The sequence below is a fragment of the Haliotis rufescens genome, unplaced genomic scaffold (assembly GCF_023055435.1).
Source record: "Haliotis rufescens isolate VD_foot unplaced genomic scaffold, xgHalRufe1.0.p SCAF_7, whole genome shotgun sequence".
Classification (NCBI taxonomy): Eukaryota; Metazoa; Mollusca; class Gastropoda; order Lepetellida; family Haliotidae; genus Haliotis; species Haliotis rufescens.
Window position 1 is genome coordinate 54,888,768 of NW_025964361.1, and position 17,604 is coordinate 54,906,371.

Consider the following 17,604-nt stretch of genomic DNA (forward strand, 5'->3'; position numbering starts at 1 on the left):
TCTTTCTGGAATATTGCTAAAAGCAGCGTAAAACCATACTCACTCACTCATTAATTATAGTTGTGAAAGGGTAGAGTCTGTGGTAAATATAAGAACAATTAAATAAATTATAAATTTAGAAAAAAACACGGGTATGGTACTAACAAACCTAGAAACATTATCTGGGCGAACCCACGATTATATCGGTCTCTGGCGTGCCCAAGGGACGCAACTCTGCACAGCGAATTGCCTCGCCCCAGAAGACTGGACCACCCGTGCCCCCAATTTGATCCTAAATAGATATGGACACCTGACAATAAAACCCACATGCACAACAGAAGAACCAACGGGCAAAGAATAAAACCTTGAAAATGCTAAGAGATGGGGGATCGTTTTGTTGAGCTCACCCAAAATGACAACTTAAGATATGGATTCCAATGGTTGGACTACGCATTGGAAAGTTCTATGCCTTGTTGGTGTGCGGGGATGTTTCACCAGAACAATGGCGGACATCGAGACAGTTATTGGCGCATAATTCGTCACAGTGATGCTGCTGACATTCCTTTAGCAACAGGGTCAAATTAGACTTGCTGATTCCAGTATTGACAAAGTCATCTCGAACGAGACAATGGGTGGAGTCGGCTTGTTTCCCGCATAATTGAAAATCCAGTTTTCAAAATGTTACCATTCAGGTTTATTTATTCTACCAATTATTTCAACTTGTGAGGGTGTTGATGCAGCGAAGAACTGTCTCAGTCTGGAGTTTTGCGACGCAGCATGTTTTGAGTTTCATTGTCAACAACAGAGGCGTTTCCCAGATTACCAGCTGCCTGTTTTTACTGTGGACGGATCGAGTGACCAAGATGGAGTGCCTCGATGCAACATTACTTTCCCCTGGCCTACATTTTGCGACAGATATATTCAAAATCGTGCCGAGTGACAACCAATGTTGATCCTATCTTTCCGTTATGGCAGATCCTGCTTTGTCGATATACACTTCTTCAGCACGAGAACCTGCCTTTGTTTTATCCATAGATTAGTTACTTGTTGATCGGTTAAGCTGGCAGACGACACTCCGCGTGAGCTCGTGCAGAGAAGCATGCAGGTTGGTTCGTGGCCTGCATTCTCTGCACATGTGTAGCTTGACAGCTCAGCAGACGACAACTATGGTGTGTTTCCCATGTGCCACACTGACACAGCAAGAAGAGGAAGCCATATTCACGAAGTGCTTCTAAGGCGGGAAAAAGATCGATAAGGATTAATCATGTTTGCATATTGACCTAAGACACATATATGGGAGATGCAGCTCAGTATCGATAACAGTTTGAGGCACACAGTTTAGGACTGATGCAAATTGAGAATTCCTTTTCTTATGATAAACAATAAACTGTAATCTAACGCGGGGGATGACGCTCGACGAACAGAAAGCCCCGCAGTCTTAATATGTGACCTTTTAAGAGGTTTGCCCCGAAACTGCCGGAGTATATGAAAGAGCGGAGATTTGCACAGTACCAGACTAAACCATTACACTCAATTGAATAAAAAGGTTGATGATACCACTTGTTTCACAAGGGAAAAGCTGTTTACATCAAATGCCAAATGTGAACCGTTGATAGGAAAATGGGAAGCCCATTTTCAGTTCGCACATAATTTATGAACGACATGGAACACGGATGTAGTTTGGATGGTTGATGAAAGTCCACTTGCGCATCCTTCTACGGAAATAGATAAGTCCAAAGACCGACAAAGTGTGACCTTAAAAGATTACCACGTCCAGGAAAGTCCTGGATCACAAAGCTACTGTACTCAACAGGCATTCTGAGCATTCTTCTCTCTCATATAGTATAGAGCTCCTTCACTTTGTTATTAAGAGGACACAGTGGGGATCTGACGGTTCAAACCGCTGAGGCAGAATTCTAACTGGTTGGTCGGGTGGTCGGTAGACCGTTCATCTGAGTTCGATCCCTGCATCGGTACAATATGTGAAGCCCAGCCTCTGTGCCTTCCTTGGGGATATTAATGCTATACCCCTAACAGTGTTGTGAACTCTTGCCCCTTTTTTATCAAAGAAGGCCTGGAATGACGACAATCTTATTAATATCTTAGTTTTCGCGACCTCTAAATATAATGAGACCCGTGAAGATCCTGGGTAGAACAGGTCTTCAGCAACTCAGGCTTGCCATAACAGACGACTGTGCTGGTCGTAAGAGGCGACTAACGGGATCGGGTGGTCAGGCTCACTAACGTGGTTGATGGATGTCATAGTACCCCAATTGCGTGGATCGATGCTCATGATGTCAATAACTGGGTTGTCTGGTCGAGACTCGATTATTTACAGACCGCCGTCATATAGCTGGAATATTGCTGAGTGCGGCGTGAAACAACAAATAAACAAACATTATTGAACTTAATAATGATATAGTCGTACAATCGCCTCTGCTTTTAGCAGAGATTTCTTATGAATATAGAAAGCGTTTTGTTGAGAAAAAGCCATACTTCATGATTGTTTTCTTTTGGTAATACCGTACGTCTCTGTACTGTATGAGCCCAGGTGTTCATGGGCCGGGTGAACGACCACACATAGGGGATTGTGGATAATGGATGATACTATTGACTGATGCAGGGTCCAGACAGCGGAGTGACGTAGCAACGAAATACTAGGAAGATTTATGGCAGGTTCCCAATTATTATCAGAGAAGGAGCAGAGTAAGGAAGATCACGCCCATGTAGAGACAGCTCAGACTCGCGGCAGACCACGCGAATTAAGAACGAGACACGGGACAAAAATGAAAATACTTAAACTATTCTTTATATGTACAAGTTACGCTCTTATGGGACCCCTGAAGATCCGAGGTAGAATAGGTCTTCAGCAACAAATGCTTGTCGTGAGAGGCGACCAACGGGATCGGGTGGTCAGACTCGCTGACTTAGTTTATGCATGCCATCGATCCCAATTGCGTGGATCGATGCTCGTGATGTCAATCACTGGATTGTCTGTTCGAGATTCGATTATTTACAGACCGGCATCATATTGCTGTAATATTGTTGATTGCGGCGTTGAACAACAAACAAACAAACAAACAAATGCCCTTATGCGTATGACGATGAACAGCAAGCTGGAAAGCCTGACGAGCAGATGGCAAGTGCTGGCATAAGAAGCAGAAGAAACAATATCAAAATGTCACTTCAAATCATCAAAACTTATTGGCTCATGATACCACAATGTACACCTTACAACCAGCATGTCCAGAGCAGACGACACCGCGCGAAGGCAAGACACTAATTTTGATCAACAAGGCAGACAAAGCGTGTGAATTCGAATTATACGTCACATCTGTAGAATAGATAGCAGATAGCTGTTAATATCCATGAAAGTGTGTCAGTCAGGGGGAAAATATGTTTCAGCAGACGACATTCCCTGTGAAGACAACGATTCAAATTATTGACAGCAGACGACATAGATGAACACAACGGTTTCAAACATTGACATATTCCAGAATCGGAAAGCAGTCGTGGTTGAAGATGACAGAGTTAATTATCACGCCACAATGCGCTGACTCCTTTCACCGACGTACTGAATTACTGTAACAGCCAACATGCGTAATGGCTGCGGATGCTAGAGGTGGTGGCGCCCTGATGCTGCGAAGTTATCCTTGGCTTCATAATGGTCGGATAGTGTCCACTTTGTGTGTCCTTAAAGTTGCAACGACATTGTACCAATGGCGTCTTTTAGCGGAGTGTTGGACATGAGTGCGGGGACTAGGCTATCGTAGTGAAACTGGGCCCATTTAGCAAACTATCGACCAGAAGTGTATTTGTTGAAAAAATATGTTTTGCGGAAAAGGAGGAGAATGTTGGGTTTTGCAAGAAAGTTACTTAGTGTCTTGATGGACCCTCTTGACTGTTCTGGAATGTGGCTGGCTGTCCTAGTGTGTCATCGTACTCCCGTGACGTGATGATAATATCTGTTATCTGGTTTGTCTACACCCGATAAGGAGGGCGCCGCAATTCGCTGTGCAGAGTAACGTCCCTTGGGCACGCCCAAAACCTTTGATCGTTGGTTCGAATCCCGGTTCGTCGTGATTATGTTTCTATCTTTCTATGTATGCTAGCACCATTTGGTAAACGTCTGAGACTTCGAGATTGTTTTCCATCTTAAGCTGAAACGTCATGATATAACTGGAACACTGTTCAAAGCAACGTTAAACAGAACTCACTCACTCACAACGCCTGGTGTTAATCTATACACTTAGGAATTAGTAATTACAGCTATAATAACTGTAAATATGACAACCAACTTCATCATGATCAAAGTGAGTGAGTGAGTTGGGTTTAACGCCGCTTTTAACAGTACTCCAGTTATATCACGGCGTGTCAGCTTTATGTGGGAGGAAAGCCCGAAGTGATGCAGGTCTCAGACGCTTACCACTACGGGAAACCCACGAGCATGGTATAGTGTTGAGAAACCTAGAAACATAATCGGGGCGAACCAGGTTTCGAACCCACAATCATAGGTTTCTGGCGTGCCCAAGGGACGCATCTCTGCACAGCGAATCGCGGCGCCTTAAACGACTGGGTCACGTGCATATTTTTATAACTTTTAAGGTTTCTTCGTGGTAAAGGCGTCTGGTGCTAATCCATACACACTAACAAATAAGTATTAACGCTTCGTCTCTAGTGTAATAGTGTCAATCAATTACCAGACTCTGTAGGACTCTCATCAACCTAGTCATGAACGGCAGTGTTCTGAAACTTGAAGAACTTCAGTGATGGAATGTAGCCATGAAACTAAATTCTGAAAGTGTGATTCATTGGGTGACCTGTCTTTTAAGAGAGTCTTGGTCAGTGCTCTCTGTAAGTCGTCTGGGACCACCAGTTTCCGAGTACACAGTCCAAGGCTGATTTTGTTCGCCTACGGCTAATTACGTTCCTGGGGAAAACTTAGAACCAATGAGTCCTGCATATTGGCTCGATGGAAGACTCTGCCTCCTGAACCTTATAATCAAATTAGAACCCTGGCTTTGGATCAACTGGAGTGTGTGAAGGATGTTTTACTTCCAGTCAGCAATATTCCAGCTATATCCGATGGTCTGTGAATGGCGATAATGGGCCAGGGAAACGACGAGCTGACAGCATGACCAACGATCCACGCCTTCGGGGCACAATGTCACGCAGTCTACATGTTCAAAAACTGTGACCACCCAATCCTCTTTTCAATCGCCTGTTGGAGTCATGCTGGGGTTTATTCTTTTCCTCCCTGGTGCCCCCTTGGGTAGAAGGTAGAGATGCTAAAGCTAATATGCTTAATGTGTTTTCCTGACAGTCTGATGCAAGTGTCAACGTGCATGTTGACGGGGAATTAGCTCTTGGGGGAATAAAGGACAAAATCGACATCACTGTCCAGGAACGCTTTATGCACAACATGTAAACAATAAACAACAATTGCACAATGAGCGGAATACCTGCTCTGACAACACAAACACAGCAATGAGCAGACTCTTCAGCTCAGGCGTACAAGAGGTGAGCGGAGCTCCAGCTCACCTCAGGGCGTTTCCTACGAGCAGCACATCCTGCTCGAGGTCGTCTCTATGCCAGCACTCGGAATACCAAGCCTGACTAACACCGTAGTAACTGTGTAATGGTAGCACATATATAGTAATGAACAACAATGGACAGACAAAGAGACAACGACGTTGCTTTGGACATATGAGCGTGATTAACAAACACAGTTCATGGGATGATCAATTAGGGCAATAAATGCCATACTATAAAAAGCCGTAGTTAAAGGGAAGTAATATGGTAGTCCAGGCTGACTGACAGTCAAAATACAATGAAATGTTGGTGAGGATTAACAACGGGGATTAGCGCCTAAAACGTAATGACAATTAAGTTATGGAGACATGGCTACAGGGTAAATTGCCCTTGAAGTCAAATGTACTGCAGACAATGGTAGTCATAAATCAGTCGCTATGACACAAGAATGCGTCATGTAGTTGACACTAGTGAAACTAGTCCAGTTCCCATATGGGACCACACTGGGACCACTTTGTTTCTTGTTTAACGCCACCCTCAGCAATACTCCAGCTATATGACGGCGGTCTGTAAATAATCGAGTCTGGACCACACAATCCAGTGATTGATATCATGAGCATCGATCTACGCAACTAGGGTACGATGACGTGCATCAACCAAGTCAGCGAGCCTGGCCACCCGATCCCATTTGTCTCCTCTTTCGGACAGCATAGTAGTCTTTTATGGCAAACATGGGTTGCTGAAGAACTATTCTACCCCGGATCTTCACGGGTCCGGGGACATTACCATCTTTGGCCGAGATGACCTATGGAATTGAGCTTACCTGAGTGTGGTCGTCAGAAGAATGTTTTACTGTTGATTGGGTAAATGATCGTTGAGTTGACTTTAATAACCTTGATGGTACCCACGATCACTTACGTGCGGCAGACATACCTAGATTCAAACACGTTCCGTGGATCCTTCAGCGGATTCAGCACGGCAAAGGGACGCAACTTTGCAAGCCAATTGGGGTATATAGTGCTGCAAGCTGTATAGTACTGGAATGATGCATCACATCAATTCTAACGCCAGGCGTTAATTGTGTTACTGTATTGGGTTCTTGTGCTGATGTTTCCATCTTATTTTAGAAACAATCCCGAAAACGAAGAACCATTATATTCTATCAAAGGATTTCAGTCAGTATCTTGCGTCAGAGGATTTCAATCGTCCATCAAAGACAAAGCTAACACTTAGGGACACAAGAAAGCTAAGAATATTGTACCTGATGTATATATAAAGCCGAATCAATATCCTATTTGCACGATAAGGATTGAATTCCATACATGCCTTCATCTGGATTTGAATTTCTAACCCGCAGGTGTAGAAATTCATCTCAGTTGGTTGCGTTGTATTCTCATCTCGGCTCAGTCGAATTCTTAAACAGTAATATCCATTGTCCCAGTGGCTGGATTGGCATCAACTTTATACTGTGTTGGACGGATAGGCAGTAGAATACTTTGGTGCACATTCAACTACAAACAAACGGAATTCGATCAAGGAGGCTGGCGGGTTCTCAAACTGGTCCGACTCCCTGGAATATTGAACAACGCGTGGTATGCATATCATCATACCAGTTTAGCTGCGTACTCACGGGTCTATTTTTGATATGGTACATATGCTATGGGAACGCGATATATTTACTCTAGCTACTTCTGATTAGTGGCAGGTAAGCCGCTACAGGGTTCTGGAATAGGTGCCAATGGATGCGAGAAAAGAGTTTCCTTGACAACTCAACAAACAGTTACTTCAATTCCACCTTTCGGCTGTTATCTCAAAGATGTCTTAGAGCAGAGATCCGTGAAGTTCGGGGTTAGAGGCGACTATGCTTGTCGTAAGAGGCGACTAACGGGATCGGGTGGTCAGGCTCGCTGACTTGGTGGTTGCATGTCATCGATTCCAATTGCGTGGATCGATACTCATGATGTCAATCACCGGATTGTCTGGTCCAGACACGATTATTTACAGACCGTCATATAGCTGGAATATTGCTGAGTGCGGCGTAAAACAACAAACCAACCAACCAAACCAATCTTAGAGCAGGATATGCTTAACCTTTTCGCCAACACATGGCCTCATCACTGATGTTCAGTTATCCATTCAAATGATTTGCGTAACTATGTTGCATTTTACGCCCTGTGTAATCTGGTTGAGCAGATAATCGAGACTGTTTATTCTTGGCGTGGACGTCTTGAATTTAGCAATATGGTGGGGCCTAAAAATCCGGACCCTGTTTTTGTCAAGGAATTTTGAACGTGTTCAGGGGGGGAACAAGTGCCCTATCCGAACAGGTTGTGCAGATCGTGCCAACACCACCAGTAACGTGCTCTTACGGTGGTGGGGTAGCTCAGTACTCCAGGCGTTCACTCATCACACTGAAGACGAGTTTGATTTCCCAGATGGTACAAACTCACCCAGGCGTCCAAAAATCTCTTTGTTCACTCTTTTACCTTGGTGTTACAGAATCATTTTTGTTACGGTTTTACGGCTGATATATATTTAAATTGGAAATACAATCGTCAGACTGGACGTCATTGTATGTCCTGGGTTGGTGTTTGCAAGGGTATGCAAGTTACATTCCTTGGCCGTGCCATGATCCGCTTCGCCCCGATAATGATCCAGTATATGTCCATGTCGGGCTGTACCAAGGTGTTAAACTTCACTTAGACGACCTAAGTTACTTAAGTCTTTCTCTCTCATTATGATAGACTACCATTTAATGTATAAAATCTTATATTACACAATACCCTTCTTGACTCTAAATATAAAAAATAAAAAATTCCCTGTGCTGATTTCATGTGGAATAGAGCTAGCTAAAGCTGGCTATACTTGCTTTTGTATACGTTTCTAGATTTTTTTTCCACAAAAAAAATATATTCCACAGTCATGGTGCAGGACCATCACTATGACTACATGTATTAATGCAGCTGAAATACGTTTTAAGGCGGCGGGGGCGGATGGGTAGTCTAGTGGTTAAAGCCTTCGATCGTCACGCCGAAGCCCCGGGTTCGATTCCCAACATGGGTACAATGTGTGAAGCCTATTTCTGGTGTCCCCCAACGTTACGCCGAAGACCCGGGTTCGATTCCCGGTGTCCCCCGCTATGATATTGCTGGAATATTGCTAAAAGCGGCGTAAAACCATACTCACTCACTCACACACTCACTCACTCTTGTGTCCCCCGCTATGATATTGCTAGAATATTGCTAAAAGCGGCGTAAAACCATACTGACTCACCCATTCACTCATGCATGTTACGACCCGTGAAGTGCAATAATCTTAAACCCTATTTCCCCTCAGAATGTCACCTCACAAACCTAGGCTCATGTTCATCAACATCAGACATATGTTCTTGCCGAGTTGAAACATGACAACCGCTACATTACTGTTTCCCTGCAATTGAATCCACGCTGGAGGGCACGTCCGTGTTGAAGGTTCTTGTGATGTGAAGTCGGTTATTGGATAGCATCGTGTATTTCTGACATCTGCCAACATCACTTTACACGCATCCCTTCACGGCTGGTTACAATGCTGTGTATTAGTGTGGAATGTTGGTATGAGCAGCATGGAGTTATGAAGAACCATCTATTCAGTAGGGGTTAATTAACAACGATTGTCACTACAAAACTACAAAAAGGCGCTGGACTAGAAAACGTTTCTTTTATAGTTGTCTAAGGTGCCACAATTCATTGCAGAAATCTCCGTGTTTAATTCCCAAGGTGTGTCAGAAACCTTTGCCCATGGGTTCGAATCCCAGTTCCCTTGGTTTGTCAGCACCATGGGTGCTCGTGGGTTTCATCAAAGTGGTGAACATTGATTCTGCATCCTTTCGGGATTCTTCTTCCCTTATGAACTACGCAAAATAAGTGTTCCTTAACTTCTTTTGAGTTGTATATATAACTGATTTACTATTCAAGCGGCGTTAAACCAAAAGCCACTTACTCACTCACTCGACCCGTGAAGATCCGGAGTAGAATAGGTCTTCAGCAACCCATGTTTGGCCCAAGTGGCGACAATGCTTGTAAGAGGCGACTAACGGGATCGGGTGGTCAGGCTGGCTGACTTGGTTGATGCATGTCATCGATCCCAATTGCGCAGGTCGATGCTCATGATAACAATCACTGGATTGTCAGGACCAGACTCGATTATTTACAGACCGCCGTCATACAGCGAGAAAATTGCTGAGTGCTGCGTTTACAAACAAAGACCCACTCACCAAGTACCAACCCGTTGATGACTCATGAGGCTGTATGATACATGGGGGCGTCTTCCTGGACATACTCTTTCCAGATGGAATCCAAATCGGTATAAAAAAATCTTGGTGTTTTTTACTTTTCTTGTAAATGAGAAAAAATATTCCGTAACATTAGCCCTTCTTCATGAGTCATCCAAAATAATGGAGTTTTTCAGCTTCTAACACATCATAAACCTGAAAGCCGTAGTTTTACATTCATTGTATCAGTGAAATTAATAGGAATTATATGTCAGCCTTTCCTTCGGCCATCTTTCTTTCCTCTTACCGGTCAGTAGGAGGCGAAGAAGACCTCAACCTGTTTCCTGAATTGCAGCAGATGTTTCGGGGACCTCATTTTAGTGAGAAAAATACCACAGCCGGCATTACAAATTAGTTTTGAATTGAAGGAATAAGAAGTGCACTTTGTGTGTGCCTTTCGTATGCACTGCCTTGTAATGTCCCTCTACCCTGGAACCATGTGCTGTAGAACACGTCTCCGACTGTTGACTGATGCGTGTGTCCTGGAGAATACATTTCAACAGAGGGTGGGCGGGCACCATTTAAATGAAATCATCTCTTCCTTGTCACATTTCATAAGGAACATTTATCATGTTTTTTGTTTGCTTGTTTTACGCCGCACTCAGCAATATTCCAGCTATTGACAACATGAGCATCGACCCACACAATTGGGATACGATGACATGCATCAACTAAGTCAGCGAGCCTGACCACCCGATCCGGTTAGTCGCCTCTTATGACAAGCATAGTCGCCTTTTACGCCAAGCATGGGTTGCTGAAGACCTATTCTACCACCCATAAGAGCGTAACATGTACATATAAAGAATAGTTTAAGTATTTTCATTTTTGTCCCGTGACTCTTTCTTGATTCGCGTGGTCTGCCGCGAGTCTGAGCCGGACCACCCGATCCCATTAGTCGCCTCTTTAAGACAAGCATTGTCGCCTTTTACGGCAAGCATGGATTGCTGAAGACCTCTACTGACCCGGATTCATTTTTTATGAAATATATACAATATCATTCATATTGTGCGCCTTTCCATCCGCCATCTTGCTATTTCCCTTACCCTCGAACCATGTACTGTAGAAGAAACCTCGTGTTCACTTCATTTGAGCTGGCCCACGTGCCCTTGAGAATACCCTTGAGTGAAATGAAGTTCTTGGGGACATCAGGTGAGTCAGTTCCGCGAACATGGTTGGCCATACCGTTCCCCACCACACGCGAAGAAGGTCTCTTTTGGTTTGTCTTGACCCTAGACCCTAAACTTGGTTACTGTCACATCATTTCTTTGTGCAAGATGCCATGGCAACCATTTGAAAATTTGTCGACAAAGCTTTTAGCATGATATGTAAGTTCTGTCGTAATTGAAACGTGCAATCTACCATGTGGCCTAACAACGATCTGCCGCGACAGTTAATTGGTTAGTTCAGGACTTTGTGTGGTTTTATTCCCATCTTGAGACCAACCAATCTATTCCTTGCGTCAACATGTAATCAAATTGAACATTTTGGCAATCGTGTTATCTGGAAAGAAATATTGTTTCTCAACAGGCTATATTGGAGCCCCGACACTGATGTGACATGTGTGAAGCCTTCAGGGTCTGCTCTGAGTTCACTTGAGTTCAACTCGCTCTCTCCGTCCAAAAAAATTGAAAGAAGGAACATGGTACCGAACTATCGGTTCTCGACTCAAACGAGGAAGAATATGTTCCCTAAGACACAACCGGTAGTGAAGCCTGGCCTTTGGTTTCTTTTTCACTGGCAGTAATGGTCTCAGAAGGGACGTAAATCCATCTTTCTAATCGTCATATACTGGAGGAGGAATACTTTTGAACAGACCCATCAATCTTCAACACCCACGAGGGGAAATGTCCCTCTGAATTCAACCGGAAGTGATGTCACCACTCGCATAGCTTCAGCTTTTTTCGGTTGGCATCACTGGTTGCTGCTCAGAGGTCTTGACAAAAACGTGAGGCGTCTCTAATGGGACATGGATCTTGGTTGATTATTGCTGAACGTGTTGACAACAACGGTTCGTATCCACACACCACACAAGCCCCACTCCAACCCTTCCCCGCCCTCACCAAAGTCACCCATTGTCAAACTACCTCTGTAGACATTTGAAATAACGCCATGTCTGTCAGACCTACATGTAATCGGTTTCTGTTAGTGACACGGTTTCTTCCTTTTTATTAGGGGAAATGGGGTTTAACGTTGCGTTCAAAATTATTGCACTTATATAGAGCTACGTGAGTGTGTTTGCAGCTGCTTGTACTAGTCAGGACTAATGTCCATCTTATGGCACTAGCCAACCATTTAACATGGATAGAGGGGGCACGGGTGGCCCAGTCGTCTAAGGCGCCGCGATTCGCTGTGCAGAGTTGCGTCCCTTGGGCACGCCAGAAACCTATGATTGTGGGTTCGAATCCCGGTTCGCCCCGATTATGTTTCTCGGTTTGTCAGCACCATACCCGTGCTCGTGGGTTTCACCGAAGTAGTAAACGTCTGAGACCTGCATCACTTCGGGCTTTCCTCCCACATCACTTCGGGCTTTCCTCCCACATTAAGCTGACACGATATAACTGGAATACTGTTAAAAGCGGCGTTAAACCCAACTCACTCACTCACTCACTTTAACATGGATAGTATTGGATACACCACTCCGACACAATTTACTGACTCCGGACCGACCAGTCCTTGTTTTATCCCCTCAATGTCAGTACGCCAGACAGGGTAACAACAAGTACCATCTTCTGATATATTTTGGTATGACACGGCTGGGAATCGAACCCCGGACCTTCCGTTCTACCGCGGACGTTCTAACCCTCTAGACCACGTGGATGATGCACAGGACAGTGCCACTGGAGAGACGATCTTGATGCTACATTAACCAATAAAGAAACTCTTGTAGGGGAGTATTCCGAATTGCATGGAACGCTACTAAAAGGGGACAAGGTTTAGGACTAGATTGTACCATGAGCTCATATTGGATGGCATCCTGAACATCGGACATTAAACCTCCGAGGGAATGGGGAAATCACATAAATTGGACAGTGGTGGGTGGTATCGCTGCTAGATCGCGTTGATTAATAATCTTGGTGACTGGAATCCTCAAACTGGTCTTCACAGCAAGCCCTCAGTAGAAGACGCTGACAACAACGGCCGTTAGGGTTCCTCCAAATCTTTCTCTGAATGTGATCGATAAAATGCTCCTACCATCATTTACTCCAACCTATAGATGTAAATTGATTTTTTCCCTCGTTTTATTGGAATCGCGCAGCTTTTTATTTGTTTCTTGTGGAACCATTTATGGAGCGTTGGCTGAAAAACATTATCCTTATTTCGCAACCGTTTCCTGTGTTCTGCAACGTGTAAATCCCGTAATGCTTAAATTAAGGTCGTAGTTAAGAGTCGTATTTTCCAAAATCTAAAATATGTGACAAACTTTTGTCCCAAATATGACATTTGTTACGTTTGACCACGTTCTAAGTGTGTTCATGTTCTCAAATAGTAATTATTATTAATTTTGCTGGAGGGGCATATCCAACGTCATCTTGTCGTTAAACACCAACTCAGCAATAATCCAGCTATATAATCTCGTCTGACCAGAGGGGGGCACGGGTGGCCCAGTCGTCTAAGGCGCCGCGAATCCCTTGGGCACGCCAGAAACCTATGATTGTGGGTTCGAATCCCGGTTCGCCCCGATAATGTTTCTAGGTTTGTCAGCACCATACCCGTGCTCGTGGGTTTCACCGAAGTGGTAAACGTATGAGACCTGCATCACTTCGGGCTTTCCTTCCACATTAAGCTGACACGGCGTGATATAACTGGAATAATGTTAAAAGCGGCGTTAAACCCAACTCACTCACTCGTCTGACCAGAAAATCCAGTGATTGACATCATAAACATCAATCTACGCAATTAGGATACGATAACATGCATCAACCAAGCCAGCGAGCCTGACCGCTCAATAGTCGTCTCTTACGACAAGCATGGGTTGCTGAAGACCGAAGTCTCACCCGGATCTTCACGGGTATCAAACGTCGTCTAACCGGAAGCAGCCATGAGGAGGTCTTGTCGTGATATATGGGGACAGGTCATTAACGTTAAATCGCCCTTCCAAAGCAAAACATTTCTGCAAACCTACACAAACTCTCTATGTAAAAGTGAAGGTGACAACAATCAGGAATTGTATTCTGCAGTCTTCCACAACCAGATGAGGCAACAGGTCCCCGAGGACCAAGCTAAGACCCTATATGGCAAAGGTATCCCCTCTTAACACCAGTTTAGAAAACGTGCCATTCAGGACTTAGTGGTGTTTTCCCATGACAAGATGCCTTAATGAACGGCAAGACGGCAATAACGATGTCTTGTGTGGAGGATGAAAAGTAATAGTCTGGTAATAGTTTCTAGAAAGAAATGATGACTTTACAACAAGCCCTGGCCAGATAATTGACGTTTGGACGCTCTCCCATACAACCTGCTACAGTAATCTTAGTGTTAGCCCTTGGCCCAACATAATCTTCTTACGAGGTCCAAAATAGACCAAACGTCACCTAAACTGTAACAATGGAATCTCACTCCTAGGCTTGTTCAGAGCTGGGAGGTCGAACGATTACGTCCAAAGTCATCCGTCAAGGTCGGTAATACTAAATTACCGTGATTGCGACCATCAGCGTTTCCCTGCCGCGGGCGGGCAAATGGCGTTTGTTTGTCATTGCCTTGATTGCTCCCCTTTCTCCGTCCGTGATATGTGGGTCAGGCCTGCGAATCGCCACAACCGGGACGACGGACTGGGGCCCTATCGATCTGTCGCACCATCGTTCCTCGGGTACCGAGAGAGCTATGATCGACAATGGCATCACATGCACCGCTGCATCGTTCACTCAGCTCTTCATCTCCTTTAACATCGATCACTTCTGGAAATGGGACGTTTTACTCCCTCGTTCACCTCTATTCTGTTGTAAATTCTGGCTTTTAGAGCGCGGAAAATGATTGCGAATGTATACGAAAGAAGGTTTGCAAAGAAACCGCCGCACTTTCTTGATTGACACGCTGACTAACCTCGTCTTATTGGCGAGTAAATTGTACTTCGGTTCCACGCATATTGTATTGAGAGTTGTTGTATTTCTTAAAAGGGGTCGTAATTAAGATACTGCCAGAGTTGAGTCTGAATTGAAGCTCCATGGCACAAGCCGATATGGAGCGGTAATTATATTTATTCCGCTTAAGCAATTAAAACTTGGTTAAAAAGAGCATATTTTTGTTATGAGCCCAGAACGATCTGGTGAGGAGTTTTTGTCAACTAATCCCTCATGTAATTCTCGTCTGGGTGATTTCCACGACACCTCGTTAAGTTTATTACCAAGGAGACGGGTAGTCCTTTTTAGTTTTAGCCGTTATTTTCAATAATCGTTATGTCTATCAATATCGGCGTGGGGTGATGTAAAAATGTTAGTTCCTCTCACAGAGGAACGGGCTGGAGACTTGACGGCTAATTCAGGAAATAGAATAGGTTGTTTTGCTTTGCTTCAAGTGCAAACGATGAGTTTATCAACTGCTGGGTTTTCTCACACAAGCGGGTGTTGTTTAATGGAGACCGGAGTTGACGTAAGCCATAACATTTACATGATGTACTTTTAGCACGAGATAATTTTTTCAAATATTTTTTTCAGGATTCTCGGAGAGAAATATGTGTGGCGAAGAGCTCAACGTCTTCACTACCAAGGTTGGTTTACATTTAATTTCTTATACAAGATAAGGGCCATTTGATCCATTTTGTCAGCCCCAATGGAGGATAAATTGGAACACTTTCCATAAATACTATAGCCATCATTAGGGTAATTCGTTCCAGCTCACGAGCCCAAACCTGGAATAATCAATCGACATAAATACATACATTATTGTTCGTTATACATTAACTGCAAACTACCTTTAGTAATCTCGATTTGGACAATTGTTTGTAATGAACTGGCATGCAGCCATGGCATTAAAACGGAAGATGTAATACATCACTGTTCAGGAACTTCGTAGGTTTATAGCCCTGAACGAGTATTGCCAATAGTTAACATTTACATACAGTAGCCCATTAAGACAAGGGAGTCCAGGTCCCTTGACATTGAGGAACAAAAGGCACGTGCTGAGTGCGTTTATATATGTGTGTGTCTGTATGTTCGTGTGTCTGTGTTTGTGCCAGAAGTCATGTGTTCAATATTGCCTACACCCAATAAATTTAATTCTGACTTTGTGAAACTTTAATCCTACAGTTTTCATAAAAAATATCTCCAGAAAAAGGGTAAAATCCCATCCCTTGGGCGGTCTCATTCTGAGGAACATACCCTTTGTGTATCCTTGACCAGGGCACAGGCTTTCAGCTGATGATCCAGGAACATGGATACTTGGTATTTGTTTTACAAATTAAGAATTCTTTGAAGTGGACAGATATGATATAAAACCAAGCATCGTATCCATGGTGACTGTAAAATACACGCTCAGATGGACTTTATAGCAGATAAATCGGTTTTGAGGTTATGAAGCCACTGCAATCGAAATTAGACTCTTGTGAAAAATTAGCCAATTTAAAGTTTCGATTACAGTAGTGGTGGGCGCATTGGAATTGTTCCAGCTGTGTATTTAACATTAGCTCTTTCACCTGAATACTAAATGCCGGTTCTTGTAGTTTGGAATTTGTTCACATGAAAGATCTGTAAAGTCACATGATGGTATTTAAATCAACAAAACAAATTTGATTGTTAGTTTAACGCCAGTGCTATTTGCTCATCATTGAAGCTGATATTGAACACTATCATATTGGAAATATCTCCATCTTAATGGCTTCCTGGAACCGAGCTGAGATTAATGATGAACTTTAGAAAACATATCGTGTGACATTCATACTTGTAACATGACCCTCCATTTCTTGCTTGTGGTCTTCAAGAAATCTGTATTTATGCGATGCCTTTTCTTGGAGAAACAAGGTTAACAATAGTTGGATGCTTGGCATTTTCAATCTGGACACCGATTCACCTAATCTATTGATTTGTCAGTGTGGGTGAATTGTTGCAGACATTGACTCTCTGTTTCCTGTTTCAGGCCAAGGATGTGCTCGTCTGTTATTCCGCTTGCTACTTCTCTGCCCTGCTGGTGGTCGTAAGCTTGGTAGGTGTTACCATGGTTACAAGACAATAATGGAATTGCTTAGTAACCATTCCTTTTGGACCAATCATTTATTTAATGACAGATTGTGTTGAATGTGGGTAAATATTTGCAAGTGAGATTGATCATAAGTGGATTGCGTATTTATCTTATTGCAATTCAGAATGACAAGAATAATCTATTCACTTCAGATCAAGAGAGCAAAGGTGTAACAAAGCACCAATTGTAGAGATTCCTTTTCCAAATCCAAGCTGTGGCCTGAGGCTGAAAGAGACAGATTAGATGTACATAATACTCCTGACAGCTCTGGCTGTCACATGTGTGATATCCTAACATAAGGGCCCTGTTATCTTTATCACCTGCCCCAATCGAGGATAAATTTAAGTAGCATTGAGTAATCTTGTACAGGGAAGACTGTTAGTGTTACGGAGTGTATTACAAAGACTCTCCTCTGTTTGGTGCTGCATCTTCTGGCCCAATGAAGAAAGTAGCGATTCCATCCTTTTCAATTACTCTGACTTCAAGCATTTCCAGACTTAATGTATTTATATTCCACCTTTCTGAAGCTAATCGTATATCCAAGTTCAAACCTGAATGTCGTTCATTTGATGATGAAAGAGGTAAATTGTGCATTAGCGTGAGTGAGTTTGGGT

General features: G+C 43.5%; 1 protein-coding gene across 7 annotated transcripts in view; it reads left to right on the forward strand.

Moving 5' to 3' along the window:
• LOC124133716 overlaps positions 1-17,604 on the forward strand; it is a 110,379-nt gene that overhangs the window by 84,529 nt on the left and 8,246 nt on the right. For all 7 annotated transcript variants that reach the window (XM_046498200.2, XM_046498204.2, XM_046498201.2 and 4 more), the window contains 2 exons: positions 15,472-15,524; positions 16,889-16,954. In XM_046498200.2, the coding sequence (XP_046354156.1) occupies positions 15,472-15,524; positions 16,889-16,954 (119 nt within the window). The remainder of the gene's footprint in view (positions 1-15,471; positions 15,525-16,888; positions 16,955-17,604) is intronic.